Source organism: Ahaetulla prasina, chromosome 7, assembly GCF_028640845.1.
Source record: "Ahaetulla prasina isolate Xishuangbanna chromosome 7, ASM2864084v1, whole genome shotgun sequence".
Classification (NCBI taxonomy): domain Eukaryota; kingdom Metazoa; phylum Chordata; class Lepidosauria; order Squamata; family Colubridae; genus Ahaetulla; species Ahaetulla prasina.
Genome location: NC_080545.1, coordinates 60,468,194 through 60,485,901, shown reverse-complemented (window position 1 = coordinate 60,485,901; position 17,708 = coordinate 60,468,194). Strand labels below are relative to the sequence as shown.

The 17,708-nt window shown below is 40.3% G+C and overlaps 1 protein-coding gene across 1 annotated transcript in view; it reads left to right on the top strand.

Moving 5' to 3' along the window:
• The window catches only part of HAL (histidine ammonia-lyase), a 29,580-nt gene extending 11,933 nt beyond the window's left edge, over window positions 1–17,647 (top strand). The window contains exons 12-20 of the mRNA XM_058191254.1: window positions 371–466; window positions 907–965; window positions 2,523–2,603; window positions 11,602–11,667; window positions 11,773–11,938; window positions 12,975–13,109; window positions 14,813–14,921; window positions 15,021–15,090; window positions 15,921–17,647. Of these exons, the coding sequence (XP_058047237.1) occupies window positions 371–466; window positions 907–965; window positions 2,523–2,603; window positions 11,602–11,667; window positions 11,773–11,938; window positions 12,975–13,109; window positions 14,813–14,921; window positions 15,021–15,090; window positions 15,921–16,079 (941 nt within the window). The 3' untranslated portion in view covers window positions 16,080–17,647. The remainder of the gene's footprint in view (window positions 1–370; window positions 467–906; window positions 966–2,522; window positions 2,604–11,601; window positions 11,668–11,772; window positions 11,939–12,974; window positions 13,110–14,812; window positions 14,922–15,020; window positions 15,091–15,920) is intronic.
• The last annotated feature ends 61 nt before the right edge of the window (window positions 17,648–17,708 follow it).

Genomic DNA, 17,708 nt, shown 5'->3' with positions numbered 1-17,708 from the left:
TAAGGTCCATTGACATTCTTGCTATACAGGTAGTTCTTGGCTCACAACCATAATGGAGGCTACCCATTATGGTCAGAAGACATGACAGCCATTAAGGGAAGTGTGCACGTGATTGCCTTATGACCACCCCCCATCCCTGCTCTCCCTCATCCAGTCATTAAATGAATCCATGGGTTGTTAAACAAAGACAGAAGTGCCTCAGGGATCCTGGAAAAAGCCCTATGAGGCCTAGCACAGGGACAATTTTTTCCATATCTTCTTTTTTCCCCTCAATTTTCAAAGGTGCACATAAGTCAGTTTGGTCAAATTTCAATCCTTCCTTATTTATTTTCTGGAAATATTTTACCTCTTTATCCTTACTTTAAATCAGATATTCATGCACTGCGACCACATCAAGGGCAGATTGAAGTAGCTTTTCGATTCAGGTCCCTTTTAGACTCTGATCATCATCCTTCTGAAATAGCAGGTAAGTAATCATTGGCAATTGATATGTACTTTATTTATCCAATTAGTTTTTTTAAAAAAACTGAAAATGACATTTTAGCTTAATTTAAAATAGTATTTTGAGTCATGACTACTATTTGTCAAAAAAAAATCACACATATAGAATATTTAGAATTCATTAAGCATGTTACAGTATAAAATTATTCTGAATGTAGAGCATACCTATAAACACATGACATGCATATTTCATTATAAAATAATAAAATATTATTGGCACTAAAATACAAAATATTTGTAAGTGTTGCTATGTGAATCCAGAGTTACAGAAGTGGAAACTCATTTAACTCATTTAAAAATATTTCAATGCAAATCCTGTGTTTTAATACAGCATTGTGAAGATTTCACCAAAATATCAATGCAGGTCTTCTAAAACAAACACTATTTGCTTTATTTCTTTTACAGAATCACATAGATTTTGTGATAGAGTGCAAGATGCGTACACATTACGTTGTTGCCCTCAGGTAAAGCTTCAGAAATTCCTTTAGATATACAGTATGTAGTCAGGATCTTTTTTTTTTTAATTTGAATTTATATCCCGCCCTTCTCCGAAGACTCAAGGCAGCTTACACTGTGTTAAGCAATAGTCTTCATCCATTTGTATATTATATACAAAGTCAACTTTTATTGCCCCCAACAATCTGGGTCCTCATTTTACCTACCTTATAAAGGATGGAAGGCTGAGTCAACCTTGGGCCTGGTGGGACTTGAACCTGCCGTAATTGCAAGCAGCTGTGTTAATAACAGACAGACTTAGTCTGCTGAGCCACCAGAGCCCCTTAATATACTTTCCAAGTTGACCAAAGTTAGTTTTATAAGCAAGTGCAATTCACAAGTAAAACTGATGAAATTAACAAAAAATATTAATTTCAACAATAAGAATGGCACTTGTTAATAAGTAGTACCACCTGCATGTAGCTAAGTGGCAGCATGCAGTCAACTTTGAAGTCAGAAAAATTAAGCAGGGTTAGACAGGCAAGTTCATGAACTGGAAATCAACAGGAAATCCCAGGGCTGCAGGCTAATTTCAGAAAATGACTTCTTAGGTGAAGAAGACAACAGGAGATCATTAGCAAATTGTTCTCAGGAAAATTTCACTCAATCTTTACTTGAGATTTACGTCAGCATGTGAGCCTCTAAATATTCACAGTCTGAGCAAGTTAAAGTATCTAGCCAATCTTGTCTGAACTTCAAAGTTCTGATAATTCTGATTCGATATAACATAGTACGTAGGTCCTATCCTGAGTATCAGGGTTCTAGTACTTGCAAAAAACAGCCTGGAAGAAGATAGTAATAAAACACTTCCTATTGCTGCCAACATTTTATGGATATCTTTATCAAAGTCACCAGAAGCTGAGGTTGACTTCAAAGAGATTATACTGTACGAAAAAAATGTTTTCCAATCAGAGATTATAATTGTTACAGAAGTAGAATCTATATGGAACTATTATTTCAAAGAATAATAATTCAACAATTAGTTGAATAATTCTAGACAATAATTTAACAATAATTGTTATCTGTGAATAGATCATTTACAACAAATTAAGCATTGCTGCATGCTCTATAGTTATAGTTAAACTTATTAAACACATGTAGCATGTTACATAGGAATATTACATAGGAAACCTACACAGATATATTTTACAGGCTTTGTTTATTGTTTATTGAGTCAATACAATATGTACTTTTCCTTAACTCCATATGTTCCGTCCACACTTGTGCTCCAACCAAACATCAATCTGATTTAAATCCTGTAAAGTATGCTGTAAATATAAGTTGCATACTTTCTATTGTCTACAAAATCTCAGGCATTATTATGAAACTAATGTTCTGTTTGATCAATAAAGATGGAAAGGGTGGACGTTTTAACAGACTTTCTAAACTGAAGCCTCTGCTTATATTGGCTGAGAATGTAGAAAGTTATAGTTCAACACATACAGACGGTGACATGTTGAGAAGGTTAACTCTAAAATGAATAATGGTTTACCAAAAAATAACTAACCTCTATCTTTTTCTTATAGGTTCATGGTGTTGTGAATGACACAATTGCCTTTGTAAAGAACATAATTACCACAGAGATCAATAGTGCAACAGACAATCCTGTATCCTTATTTCTTTAAAAAAATAAATGGTTTTTTTCCCTTTACGAGATCTATTAGAAGAAGTGAACTTGGGCTGTGAGACAGATAGATGATAGAAGATATATTATTAGATTGGGTTGGTTGGGTTGACTTAGGTTAGGTTAGGTTAGATTAGATTAGATTAGATTAGATTAGATTAGATTAGATTAGATTAGATTAGATAGAGCGATGATAGATAGATAGATAGATAGATAGATAGATAGATAGATAGATAGATAGATAGATAGATAGATAGATAGATAGATAGATCTGGGGTGTCAAACCCGTGCCATCAGATTGTCGTCAGTGACGTATTGTTACTTTTCCCTTCTTTGCTAAAACGGGGGTGGGTATGATGCATCTGGCCTGCAGGCCACAAGTTTGACACCCCTGAGATAGATAGATAGATAGATAGATAGATAGATAGATAGATAGATAGATAGATAGATAGATAGATAGATGATTTATTCCTAACAAGAAGCTACATAGTATCCACTATCTTTCTACATTAATACATTAAACATTTAAGATAACATCATGTACCTTGATCTGACACCTTGCTCAGAACTGAACTATTTACTAAATATTCCATTTATGCTCCTTGATTTTTAGTTCCATTATTATAGCTATCTTATTATATTTAGCAACCAATCTTCAACTCCATATTTGTGCAAAAACATTCAAGCCTGTTTGATTTTATCAAATATTTTCTATGCATCAAAAGGATTTTTTTTTATTTTTTTTTATTTTTTTTATTTGCATTTAACATAACATAACATAACATCAGAGTTGGAAGGGACCTTGGAGGCCTTCTAGTCCAACCCCCTGCCCAGGCAGGAAACCCTACACCATCTCAGTCAGATGGTTATCCAACATTTTCTTAAAAATTTCCAGTGTTGGAGCATTCACAACTTCTGAAGGCAAGTCGTTCCACTTATTAATTGTTCTAACTGTCAGGAAATTTCTCCTTAGTTCTAAGTTGCTTCTTTCTTTGATCAGTTTCCACCCATTGCTTCTTGTTCTACCCTCAGGTGCTTTGGAGAACAGCCCGACTCCCTCTTCTTTGTGGCAGCCCCTGAGATATTGGAACACAGCTATCATGTCTCCCCTAGTCCTTCTTTTTGTTAAACTAGACATGCCCAGTTCCTGCAACCGTTCTTCATATGTTTTATCCTCCAGTCCCCTAATCATCTTTGTTGCTCTTCTCTGCACTCTTTCTAGAGTCTCAACATCTTTTTTACATCGTGGCGACCAAAACTGGATGCAATATTCCAAGTGTGGCCTTACCAAGGCATTATAAAGTGGTACTAGCACTTCACGTGATCTTGATTCTATCCCTCTGTTTATGCAGCCCAGAACTGTGTTGGCTTTTTTAACAGCTGCTGCACACTGCTGGCTCATATCTAGATGGTTATGGTTATCCACTAGGACTCCAAGATCCCTCTCACAGGTACTACTATTGAGCAAGGTACCACATATACGGTACTGGTGCATTTTGTTTTTTTGGCCTAAATGTAGAACCTTACTTTTTTCACTGTTGAATTTCATTTTGTTAGATAGCGCCCAATGTTCAAGTCTGTCAAGATCTTTCTGTAACTTGAGCCTATCTTCTGGAGTGTTGGCTATTCCTGCCAGCTTGGTGTCATCTGCAAATTTGATGAGTTCCCCATCTATCCCCTCGTCCAAGTCATTGATGAAGATGTTGAAGAGTACTGGGCCTAAAACAGAGCCTTGGGGTACTCCACTGCATACTTCCCTCCATGTGGATGTAGTTCCGTTGAGGACTACACGTTGAGTGCGGTTGGTCAGCCAGTTACGAATCCATCTGGTGGTGGTGCTGTCTAACCCACATTTTTCTACTTTATCTAGTAGTAGGTTATGGTCTACTTTATCAAATGCTTTACTGAAGTCCAAGTAAATTATATCAACAGCATTCCTCTGGTCTACTTGTTATGTATCTTTAAATATTTTGGGCGGGAAACAAGCACGTTGCTGATTGGTTGAAGCCGCCGGTTAAACAGTATATAAAGGGTTGTTTTTCCCCAGCCAGGTTGCTGGGTTCACCATATATTAAAGAGCTGTTGTCACTACCCTGGTCTCCAGCCTCGTTACTTCCCGAACTTAACACTGGCGACGAGGATGGGATCTCGAGGCTAAGGAGCACCAGAACCGAGCTGAAGCACGAAAGAACCGAACCCAGCAAACACAGGGCAGAAAAGCGGAGATGGCCAGTTACACTCCGCCCGCACCGTTTGACCCGGCTAGAGAGAAATGGGGAACGTATATGACCCGTTTCGAAAGCTTTCTAGAAGCCAACGAACTGCAAGGAGTTCCAGACAACCGCAAAAGGGCATACTTCTTGAGCCACTGCGGTCCCGAGGTCATCGACATCGCGGAAGCCCTGGCAGAGCCAACGCCGATACAATCGGTATCGTGGCAAACTCTGCAAACCCTGCTAAAAAACCATTTCGCGCCAACGCCGTCCAAATACGTGCGGCGTTTTGAATTTGGAGAGCACCGACAGCTAGAGGGCGAATCCATCGGCGACTACATGGCCGCCCTGCGGAAAGCCTCAAAAGACTGTGGGTACCGAGACCTGGACGAGGTGCTGCTGGAGCAACTCATCAGGGGGGTCCGAGACATGCGATTGCGGAGGCGGCTGCTATCGAAAAGCAATCTGACGCTGGCAAACGCCCTGGACGAAGCCAGAGCGCATGAAATGTCCACCCAAGCGGCGGAGACATTGCAAAAGCCTCTCACACCAAAGGCGAGCACAAAGTCAACCCCGGTGCACCAAGAAGAGATCCAGACCGAATCCGACGGAGAGGATGAGGAAGGGGTCTGCCGAACCGAGAAACACGGCAAAGAGGACCGGGACGAATGCGGAAGTTGCGGAGGTCAACACCAGCGCCAACGCTGCAAGTTTAAGGACGCAACATGTCGGCGGTGCGAGAAGAAAGGGCACCTAGCTCAAGTCTGTCAAGCTCCCCAACCTTCCCGCCGAAAATTCAAATCGGCTAATCAGGCGCGGATCGGCAAGGCGACCGCGATTGGCTCAAACAAAAAGGCGCGGATTCAACCAAACGACTGTGGTCATAGGCGCGCCTCAACCCGAGTGGAGAAGAAGATCTTCACCAAACCCAAAATAGAAGGAGTACGGTGCCGACTGAAGTGGACACGGGTCAGCGATCACCATCATGTCCTGGGACACTTTGGCGAAGTCACTGCCATCAGTCGCGGCGCCACCTGCAAACACAACGGCTACGAGTCCACGACTACCAAGGGAATCGCATCCCTGTTCGAGGGACCACCTCTGTCCGAGTCGAGCACGGACCACACAAGAAGACCCTGCCCATCACGATCGTCGAAGGGACCCTGCCTAGTTTGTTGGGACTAGACTGGTTTCGTGCACTGGGCATGGGAGTGACTGGCATCTACAGAAGTGACTGTAACCTGAAAGACATGCTCATGAACGAGTTCAAGATGTCTTCAAGGACTGCCTGGGCAAGTACAAGGGGACCCCTATTTCCTTCAACTTAGACCCCAGGTAGCTCCCATTAGGTTAAAGGCAAGGAGAGTCCTTTGCCCTTAAACCTAAAATTGACAAGGAGCTAGATAAGCTCATAAATCAGGGATTTTGGTGCCAGTCGATCACGCAAAGTGGGAGACGCCAATCGTCACCCCAGTAAAACCAGATGGGTCAATTAGAATCTGCGCTGACTACAAGGCGACGCTAAACAAAGCCTTACAGAAAAGCGCTTACCCAGTTCCGTGGTGCAACACTTGCTGCACTCTTTGGGGCAAGGGCAAGTCTTTGCAAAGTTAGACTTGGCTCAAGCCTACCAACAACTGCCCGTGAGACGCCAACACAGCCAAGCCCAAACGATTGTAACTCACAGGGGGCATTCAAGTGTACCCGATTACAATTTGGGGTGAGTGTGGCACCAGGCTGTTCCAAAACTTAATGGAACGACTTCTGCAAGGGCTCCCAGGGGTAGTTCCCTACTTCGATGATGTATTGATATCAGCGGAAAATGTAGAGGAATTGGGGGAGCGTCTGAGAAAAGTTCTGGGCATTTTCCGGTCAGCCGGACTAAAGGTTAAAGTGAACAAATGCCAGATAGGGGTAGAATCCGTCGAATTCTTGGGCTACCGAATAGACAAGAAAGGAATTCACCCCACTGAGAGCAAGGTCAAAGCAATCAGAAAGGCTCCAGCGCCCACAAACAAAACAGAGCTACAGGCATTCCTGGGGCTAGTGAATTTTTACGCGGTCTTTTTAAAAAACAAAGCGACCGTTGCTGAACCGCTACATAAGCTTCTAGGGAAAAATACTGTTTGGTCTTGGGGAAAGTCGGAAAGTAGGGCTTTCGAAGCAGTAAAAAACCTGCTCTCGAGCGATAGCCTGCTCATCCAGTATCATAGCTCATTGCCCCTAGTGCTGGTTTGCGATGCCTCCCCTTACGGAGTGGGGGCTGTGCTCAGCCACAGACTTCCAAACGGCACAGAAGCCCCTATAGCCTTCTACTCCAGAATGATGTCCTCCCCAGAGAGGAACTATAGCCAGTTAGATAAGGAAGCGCTAGCAATTGTGTCAGGGGTGAAAAAATTTCACGAATATGTTTTTGGGCAAGACTTTGAAATTGTGACTGACCACAGACCGTTGTTAGGAATACTGGCTGGCGACCGCACAACGCCTGTGGCACTTTCGCCACGTTTGACTCGATGGACTATTTTCTTAGCCGCTTATTCTTACAAGCTGCAGCATCGACCAGGAAAAGAAGTGGGGCATGCGGACGCGTTAAGCAGATGCCCACTACCAGGGGCGATCGAAGACCCCACTCCGGGGACGCCCATCCTGCTTATTGACTCTTTGGACTCTGGCCCAATCACATCTAAGGAAGTGGCTCGGGCATCATACCGGGACATTATGTTAAGGACTGTACTCGGTTGGGTACAAAGAGGGTGGCCCGCTGCGCCGGGCGAACGGTTTAAGGAATTTGTAAAAAAACGTGATGAGCTCTCCGCTCAAGGGGTGCCTGTTATGGGGTGATCGTGGTAATCCCGGATAAATTAAGGGAAAGGTATTGGACCTCCTCCACGAGGTCACCCAGGGATCGTAAGGATGAAGGGGCTAGCAGAAGCTATGTGTGGTGGCCACTCATGGACTCAGAGATTGCTGAGAGGGTAGGAAATGCCAGGCTTGCCAAGAGTCCAGACCTCTACCCCAACGGCCCCAGTCAGGAATGGGAAAACCCCAAGGGCCCTGGTCAAGAATCCACATTGATTTTGCTGGCCCTTTCCACGGCCAAACCTTCCTAGTGGTTGTCGGCGCATTCTCTAAATGGTTGGAGATCATACTCATGAAATCCACTACGGCCGAGGCAGTAATCGCAGCCCTCGCCACCTATTCGCAACCCACGGGTTGCCTGACACTCTGGTGTCCGACAACGCCCGCAATTCACGGCAGCCCAGTTTGAGAATACTTGGCAGAGGAGGGCATCCGACATGCCCTCTCTGCGCCTTTCCACCCTGCGTCGAATGGCCTTGCAGGCGTTCCGTCCGGGCGCTAAGGAGGCATTGTCAGGCTCAAGCCAGGTGACTGGCAAACAAAGATAGATTTCTTTCTGGCCGTTCAGCACAGAACCCCAAGCACTGCTACAGGCAGAAGCCCAGCCGAATTATTGATGGGACGGAAGCTCCGGTGCCCACTTGACCGCTTGAATCCCCATTACACACGAGAGGGTTACAAGGGGAACTAGAAAAACGAGAGAAATGGGCATAGGCGATCGAGTGTGGGCCCGCAACTATGGGGACGGCCCAAGTTGGCTCGCAGGGCAAATCATAAAAGCAACCGGTCCAAAGTCATACTTGGTGAATTACAAGACAACCGAGTATGGAGGCGCCACATAGATCAGATAAGAAGCGAATAGCTGAACAACCCGAGCTAAATGAGACAGATAATGACCACTCCTTATTTGAACCCACAGCTGACCATAACCGGGAGGCGCAAGACTTAGCTGAGGTCCCGGAGGTCCAGCGGCGCCATCAGGTTCCCGATGGAAACAGCAGGAAAATTACAAAGTAATCCAAGGCGGATGGCCAAGAAAAAGAGTCTGCAAGTAATCCAGGGCCCGATGGCCTAGAGAAAGAGCTGGGAGGAGCAAACAGCCCTCCGACCAGCTCAAAACACCACCCAGGACTGAACCGCGCAGGTCTGAAAGAATTAGGAGACGCCCAGGTTATTTGCGTGACTACGTCGAAAAATAACATGTAAATAATATGTAAATAGTGGTAAAGTGTTTTCTGGGAGGGGAGGAGTGTTATGTATCTTTAAATATTTTGGGCGGGAAACAAGCACGTTGCTGATTGGTTGAAGCCGCCGGTTAAACAGTATATAAAGGGTTGTTTTTCCCCAGCCAGGTAGCTGGGTTCACCATATATTAAAGAGCTGTTGTCACTACCTTGGTCTCCAGCCTCGTTACTTCCCGAACTTAACACTACTAATTTTGTCATTTTGTCAAAGAATGTGATAAGATTAGTCTGGCATGATCTGTTTTTGACAAACCCATGTTGGCTTTTGGTTATTACTTTGTTTGCTTCTAGGTGTTCGGTGATTCGTTGCTTGATTATCTTTTCCAGAATCTTCCCCGTTATTGAGGTCAGACTGATAGGTCTGTAGTTTCCTGGATCTGTTTTTTTTCCTTTTTTGAAGATGGGAACTACATCAGCTCTTTTCCAGTCCTCTGGCAGCTCCCCTGTGCTCCAGGATCTTTGAAAGATATAGTTCAGTGGTTCTGAGATCACGTCTGCCAGTTCCTTCAGAACCTTGGGGTGTAATCCATCCGGTCCTGGTGATTTGAACTCGTCTAGGGTAGACAGGTGTTCACTTACCATTTTCTTCCCTATTTTAACTTATGTTTCTAATCTGTTTTTTGTAGTGCTGTTTTTGATAAGTTGGATTATTTTTTTCTTTTTGTGTAAAGACAGATGCAAAATATGAGTTAAGTAGATCTGCTTTCTCCCTATTGCTTGTCATCTTCTTGCCACTTTCTCCCAGCAATGGGCCAATTGTTTCCTTGACTTTTTTCTTGTTTTTAACATGTTGGAAGAAGCTTTTTTTGTTATTTTTTACTTTTGTCGCTAGCCTTTGTTCATTGTGAGCCTTAGCTTTCCTCACTTCATCTTTACAGGCTCAGGCTATTTGCTGATATTCTGCCTTAGTTATTTGCCCCTCTTTCCACTTTTTATATTTGTCCTTTTTGTCTTTCAATTTGTCAGATAGTTCTTTATGCATCCATGCTGGTTTCTTTTGAGATCTATTATTTTTCTTCTTCATTGGTATTGTGTTAGACTGCGCTTTTATAATCTCACTTTTCAAAATTTCCCAAGCTTCTTGAGTTGTTTTCCCTCTCATCCATTGAATCCTTCTCAAGCTCTCTCTAAGTTTATTGAAATTAGCTCTCTTAAAGTCCAAGACTCTAGTTTGACTTTGTTCTACTACTTGTATTTGCTTAATGTCGAATTCCAATATTGCATGGTCACTTGCCCCAAGGTTCCTGTAGCTTCAACACCTTCTATCATTTCATCTCTGTTAGTGAGAATTAAGTCCAATATGGCTGATCCTCTTGTCGCCTTCTCTATTTTTTGGGAAACAAAGTTGTCTGCTAGGTTTGTTAGGAACCTGTTGGATCTTCCACTTGGTGCAGAGTTTGTTTCCCAGTTGATGTCAGGGTAGTTAAAATCCCCCATTACTACTGTGATGTGCTTCCTACATACCTTAGTTAGCTGACTAGCAAAAGTTCATCTACTTCCTCTGTTTGGTTGGGTGGCCTATAGTATAGACCTATGGCAATATCGTTTTCACCCTTTTATATTGACCCAAATACATTCAAGATGATTTTCATCATTGTTGTGCTCTATTTCTGTAGAGATGTAGTTATTTCTTATATATAGTGCAACTCCACCTCCTCTTTTATTTGGTCTATTTCTTTTAAATAATTTATATCCTCTAGCTGTATGTTCCATTTGTCAGTTTCATCCCACCAAGTTTCCGTAATGGCAACAATATCATATCTACCCTCATTTACTTGGATTTCTAATTCACCCTGTTTATTCCTCATACTCTGTGCATTGGTGTATAGACATTTGAGTCCATTTGGATTGATCTTGTGTTTACTGTCTACATAACCTGTGTTGACTGCCCCTACTTTCTTGCCACCTGTTGGTTTAGTGCACATGGTACGGCACTCACTGTTAAATGCTTGGTTTTGCTTGATAGCATGGTTGATAGTCTTACCCATACAGACATCTATGTTACATGCACTGATAACCCTTTTAGTTTTCGATTGCTGGGGACAGAAATTTTCTATATCAGTTAATTCTCTGTCCCCACTGTTCAGTTTAAATGTTTATCCAGAAAATCTGTGAATGTATTGCTAAGTAACTCAGTCCCTTTCTTTGATGGATGCAATCCATCTCTTTTGTACAATTTTTCATTGGACCAGTTGCAGACATCATGACTAATAAAACCAAAGCCTTCCCTTTTACACCACTCCTTTAGCCACATTATATCCCGCCACATTATATCCCGCCCTTCTCCGAAGACTCAGGGCGGCTTACATTATGTTAGCAATAGTCTTCATTCTATTTGTATATTTATATACAAAGTCAACTTATTGCCCCCAACAATCTGGGTCCTCATTTTACCTACCTTATAAAGGATGGAAGGCTGAGTCAACCTTGGGCCTGGTGGGACTAGAACCTGCAGTAATTGCAGGCAGCTGCTGTTAATAACAGACTGCATTAGCAGTCTGTATATGCTTACCTCCCACTCAAATCACTTTAAAAATGATTTGCTAAGTCCCACCTGTATCATGAAATAAGTAAACAAATTAATACATTAAAAATGTGGAGTTTAAGCTGATCAAAGGAGTCATTTTTAAACATGTCATGTTAATTCTTAATTTTTTGGGTAAAGATGGTTTTTGCTGACCGGAAGGAGACACTTTCTGGAGGAAATTTCCATGGTGAATATCCAGCCAAGGTAGGTGTCTAAAATTTCTTTCTCTAATATGTATTTGCTAATATTGGAATTGAGGGGGGGGGATGAGGGCTAAAATTCCTATCTCTAAAACTGTTTAACTTGCAGGCTTTAGACTACCTTGCAATTGGTGTCCATGAACTTGCTGCAATTAGTGAAAGGAGAATTGAACGACTCTGTAACCCATCACTCAGTGAATTACCACCATTTTTGGTTACAGAAGGAGGTCTAAATTCTGGCTTCATGATTGCACATTGCACAGCAGCTGCCTTGGGTGAGTATTTAGGCTCACAGGCGTTTGAGGACTTGGGAAAATATGAATTTCTCACCTGAAATTTGGAGTATTGATAACAGTGCATCCTGTCTCTTTTATCATAGTACTGTAATGTGTACATTTTTTAGGATAATTTCTCTCTTGTGCGTAATTCATTGCATCTAGGGCTATCAATTACAATCTGGCACTATGCCAATACTGCTGTACATTGATAACACGATTCTCTATATGCAATATCTTCTTAGGATAAATAATAGTCTGGCTTGTAGGCTTATTCCTAGATATATATGCATAATATTACAGCACTGTGTCTTCATTTCAGCCTTCATGAGCCTAGGAAATATTGAGTAGGTAGATGAAAAAATACACTCAGTTATATAGAAATATCGTAGAAGCTACTATCCCACCACGGTTGGGCTATTTCATCAAGACAATCTGAAGCTTAAATCAACTATGACAACTGTCATAGTAAAGAAAAAAAGATACAAAGTTTATGGAAGGCCTGCACAGTATCTAGTTTTGAACATTATTGAAATCTGTATGGTGAAGTCATATAGTTAGTGCATGCAGGGAGAACTGGCAATATCTCTAAGCTAGAAGAGTTCTGAGAAGAAGAGTATTAAAACATTCTGAAAGCAGAAACAGAAAGAGTTTTAGGTACTGTAGCTACAGGAAACATTTGGAAGCCATTATTTCTACCAAAGGAAGTATAGCAAAATATTGTAACTGAAACCATTTTCAAATTTCTGTTCCTGCCATATTTTTTATTTTTTATTTATTTTGAAACTGTAAACAGTTACATGTAAATAGTTAACCAGGCATTCAGCTATAATGAAGAAAGATACCAAACTCAAATAGGCAGAACTTATTGTTGGCTTCTGTTCACTTCAGGATACATTGAAATGTAGAATTTGACCAGTGCCATAAGTTTTGGATACAATACTATTATTACAAAGATCTTTCATGGCTGACTGTTTTTTACAATGGGACGTTGTTTCCATTATTATTTGCTTTTATTTCTTCTGGGCTTTTGCAGTTTCAGAGAACAAAGCTTTGTGCCACCCTTCTTCTGTGGACTCACTTTCAACCAGTGCTGCGACAGAGGACCATGTATCCATGGGAGGATGGGCTGCAAGAAAAGCGCTTAAAGTCATTGAGCACGTGGAGCAAGGTAAAGCTAAGTAGCAGCCTCCTAGGAAGACACAGGGCATCCCAGCAAGGCTTCACGAGGTACATTTGTGTGTTAGATTTCTATGAGGCTGAACAAAAGCAAGATTCCGAGACAGGCAGTGGCACCGTCAGAGATAGGAATGGAGGAATCAGTTTGATTCCTCTTGTTCCTTGCTTTATAGGGCTTGTTTTTAATCAACGATCAGACACAAATTGATTGGTCTTTTTAGAATCTACAGGAAATTTACTTCCTTTGAAAATGTGTAAGATCATCTGGCTCTTGGCCATTTTTTTTCTTTTCACAATATCACTGGTGTGTCTCCTATCTTCTAACAGATCATAAGATCACTATTATTCATAATGTAGCCAAATTTTGCCTCGCTGCTATAAGTGAGGTAGGAAATATTGTCTGATAAAATTGCATTTCTTTGACACTCTTACATTTTCTTCCTCTTATGATCTTTTACTTTTTAGTTGTTTTAACTTCTTTTGTTATTTTTATGATATATGTAGCAGTTTATGTATGTACATGTATATGTACACCAGTCAAAAACCTGTCTATCACCGTCCCAAATATCTACAGCAGGCTCTTCTTAGAGCTGCTTCAGGAAATACTACAAAAGAGATTCAGTCCCTGAGGTGAACTCATGGCTGCTGGGACTGTGTGCTACAAAGCTGAAGAAAAAGCAAAGATTCCTGATAACGTCATACATTTTCAACAGTGAGTCAGGTTTGGAAGCATGAAGACTTTGTTCATGCTGGCATCCATTTTGCAATGAATCTGCTGGAATTAAACATTAGCCTTTGTTTCCAGCAACATATGTGGCTCAATTCTTTAACATCTCTAATGAGTGGTCCACTTTTTGGATCATTGAACACCACTTTGCCCAGTCAGCTGCATCTCCAGGGTGTAGGCCCACAGCTTGCATATCTTTGTTGATGGTGTCTTGTCATCTCTGTTTTGGATGCCCATGCGGTTGCTGGCCATTGACTTCTAGTTGGTAGACAGTCTTGGCAATGGTCGAAGGTGCTGCTCTCAGGACATGTCCATACCAGTGGAGCCAGCCTTCTCTCATCCTCTTTATAATTTGTGCCACAGCGCTAATGTATAAGGTTTAAGATTGTGAAAAATATGTTTTTAGTTGCTGATCTTGGATAGATTATCATAGCATACTTCATTAGAGGATAATGTAACTCAAGTGAAAAAATTTCCCTACCTTTTTTTTATTAATATTATTCCGTCGGTATCTTATTTTGCTGTTTCTGTATTGTGAATAGCTTGGTGCAGATGTATTCTTAATGGCATGGGATATTATTAAATAATTGTTTGTGATTTATGACCATAATATTTGGTTTCATGATTACATCATTTACCAATATTATGGCTATGGTGCTTGCCCTCATTGTTTATATATTGTTTATAGTTTTGCCTGTTTGTACAATGCATGTTAATTTGTGGTCTTGAATTGGCCTAATAAATATACTGTCCTAATTTGACTTTTACTTTCCCCTTGATATTTAACCTACAGATCAACCTCTTGCACTTATTGGAAAATGACAAAACATTTGTATAATTTCTTCAGAACTCCACTCTTGGTCATATCCTCAAAGTGCCAACTGGGTTCTGTGACTCCAAATGTTGAGTGTTATATCTTGAACTCTTTTCAGCTAACCAATTATTTCCCTATTGCTTGTATTCACTAGTGCTGGCTATAGAACTGCTTGCAGCATGTCAGGGCATTGAGTTTCTACGCCCCCTCAGGACTACAACCCCATTGGAGAAAGTCTATGACCTTGTGCGGTCTGTTGTCAGGTATATCAAACGATTCCCACAGATTATAGCTTTTGGGAACATTGGCCAAATATTAACAGAACCATACTAACTTTAGGATTTTAATTTGACTTTTTTCAGGCCTTGGATAAAAGATCGTTTTATGGCCCCAGATATCGAGGCAACTCAGCGATTGCTTGTAGATCAGAAGGTAAATTGTTGTTATGCATATACACCAATGCATATAACTTTGTATACATATTAGTTGTTCATAATTCCTTACAAGATTTAGTATTCACTATTCTATGAAAAATATTTAAATATTTAACAATGAAATGTTGAATATTTAATGATACTCTTCAGATGTGTTAGGACTATAACTCTCAGAATTCCCAGTCAGTAGAAGCAAGGTTGAACCAGGGTTGTAGCAGCTACTGCGAAAAGATAATAGCATATTTATTTCAAATATTTATCTGTTTTCCATTGTCAAAAGTTTCCCAGGTCAACTAGTTAATGTCAGAAAACAAACAAAATAAAACCAGAAATAATTGGCAGAAAATAAGTAGCAAGCCAATAAAAACAAAGATTCAAACTAGAATCTGTAAAATGTGGGCAGAAAAGGAAGTATTTCTTCCCTTGTCACTAAAGAGGGTAGTAAGCAGAGATACAGAATTTCAGAATAAAAAAGAAAAAATTGGGAGGATTTTTTATCTTGTCTTGGTGATGTGGGCAAACTGGCTTCAATCAGTTACATTAACAAAATCATAATGAACAAACGAACGAACGAACGAACGAATGAATAAAAAAAAACTTGCCTTCTAAATACTGTAGTCTGAATTTCAAACCCCATAAACCTTAACTTTATAGCCAGTAGCAGACATCTGTAGGGCAAAAGACCTATAGGGCATTAGTTGCCCTGTTCGTAATTTTAGCATATCTCCTATTTATTAGTTATTTTGACATATGTTCCAATATTTTGCTGAGTTTCTGGATCAGACTTTGCCTTTTCTTCTAACTCATTTTTTTATTTTCTACATCTAGGTTTGGGAAGTAGCTGAACCATACATTGAGAAATACAGAAGGGAACATATTCCAGAATCCAGACCCATTTCTCCAACTGCATTTTCTCTATCAGCCAGTAAAAGTGCCTCTTGTCACCACCATCACAACAGTGATTCTGAAGACATTGATGAACTGTGAAAACTATCAGAACTGAATCTCAATATTTCATATGCTGGATTGTTTTATGTGTCGTAAAATTTCTGTAGTTTATTCTAAAGGGTGTTTGGGGTGGGGGGAGAGGATTATTTCCAAAACCAAAAATCCTGATAGAAAAGTTGCTAAAATAATTTTACTATTTCACAAATTGAAAAGAGAATATATAGATTTAATTTATTACAAAATAAATGGAGATAGGACTGGAATGTAATCCTGTGCAGAAATTACATTTTATGGCAAAGTTGATAAAATCAATGTCAAGCCAAAATTAATATGAATAAACTGTTCCAGTATATTAAAAAAAAAATATTTAATGTTACAATATTTAAAGAAATTAATTCTTAAATCTTTTCAGAAATGAATACTAAATCCATACTTGAATCCTAAATTCAAATTAATCCAGCATTAGAACTGTGCATAATATGCAGAAGCAATGAGAGATAATGTAGAACTTTGATAAAATACAATTTGCTAGCAATGCCAAATTTAAAGCCTATAAACTGCACCTTAAAATTTTTATAAGACTAAGTATTTTTACATATCCTCTTACCTCCAATCTGAAAAAAATAGGTTTGTTAAACAAACAAACAAACAAATAAATAGCTGTTGATGGACTTCTTTGCATGATATAGCTTTCCTCCTATCCTTAGTTAACAGAGCTAAGGCAAGCTGATTTTGGATTTTTCTAATCTAATGTGAAAGCACTGTTTTCCATCTTTTCCTATATAAGCCTAAATGTGACATTTTGGTGATAACTCTTACGATGCTGTGGAAGATTTGGAATTTGCCCACATTCTGCAAGCATGTTGCTTCCTATCCAGTTGCTGTGTTTTTCCCTCCATGGCTGTTTTTGTTTTGTGCTACTAGACTGACATGACTTTAAGAGAGGAGTAGCAGTAGTAACACTAATTGAGAAGTAATCTGAACTTAAGCACTTTCTATAGCTCATTGGTGCTGCTACAGGTTCTAGCTTATCACATTCTCTAGTGGTGTTGAAAGAGATTATTATTCCAGGGATTTCTAAACCAAAGCACAATATTTCTGACATGTGGCTGAAGCTACTGTGCTAGCTGTCTGTCTATCCTGCCTCCTCACCCAGTCTCAACATACACAGTGGAAGGTAAGAGTTGGTTGTATTCATTGATGATTGGGAAATCTGTTAATCGCTGCACCTTAAGCTGACCCACAGTAAGATGAGTAGGACAGTGTCACATTTTGACCTCATGATTACGGTGTAGACTAGCTACATAGACAAAATAATGTATGCTTAGATTGTCATCCTATAGACTGGAATAAATCATATCTAACTAACTGTCGGATGTGCAGCTACCGAGTGAACTTTGAAACCAGGAGTATGAAGTAAAGCTGGGGATTGTGGTAGAAATCAGAAAATATGAAGCCACATCAAGACAATGTTCTAGTCCAAACTTCTGCAGCTCTCCTTGGGTTCAATTAACAATTGGGTTCAATTACCAGTTACGATTGATACCATATCTCAGAATATCCAATTGCTATGAAATTGGATTCCTAGGAATTACCACAAAAAGAAATCAAACCCAAAACAAGATTTCCACATGTGTATACAACTCTCCCATGATACATTATAAACTG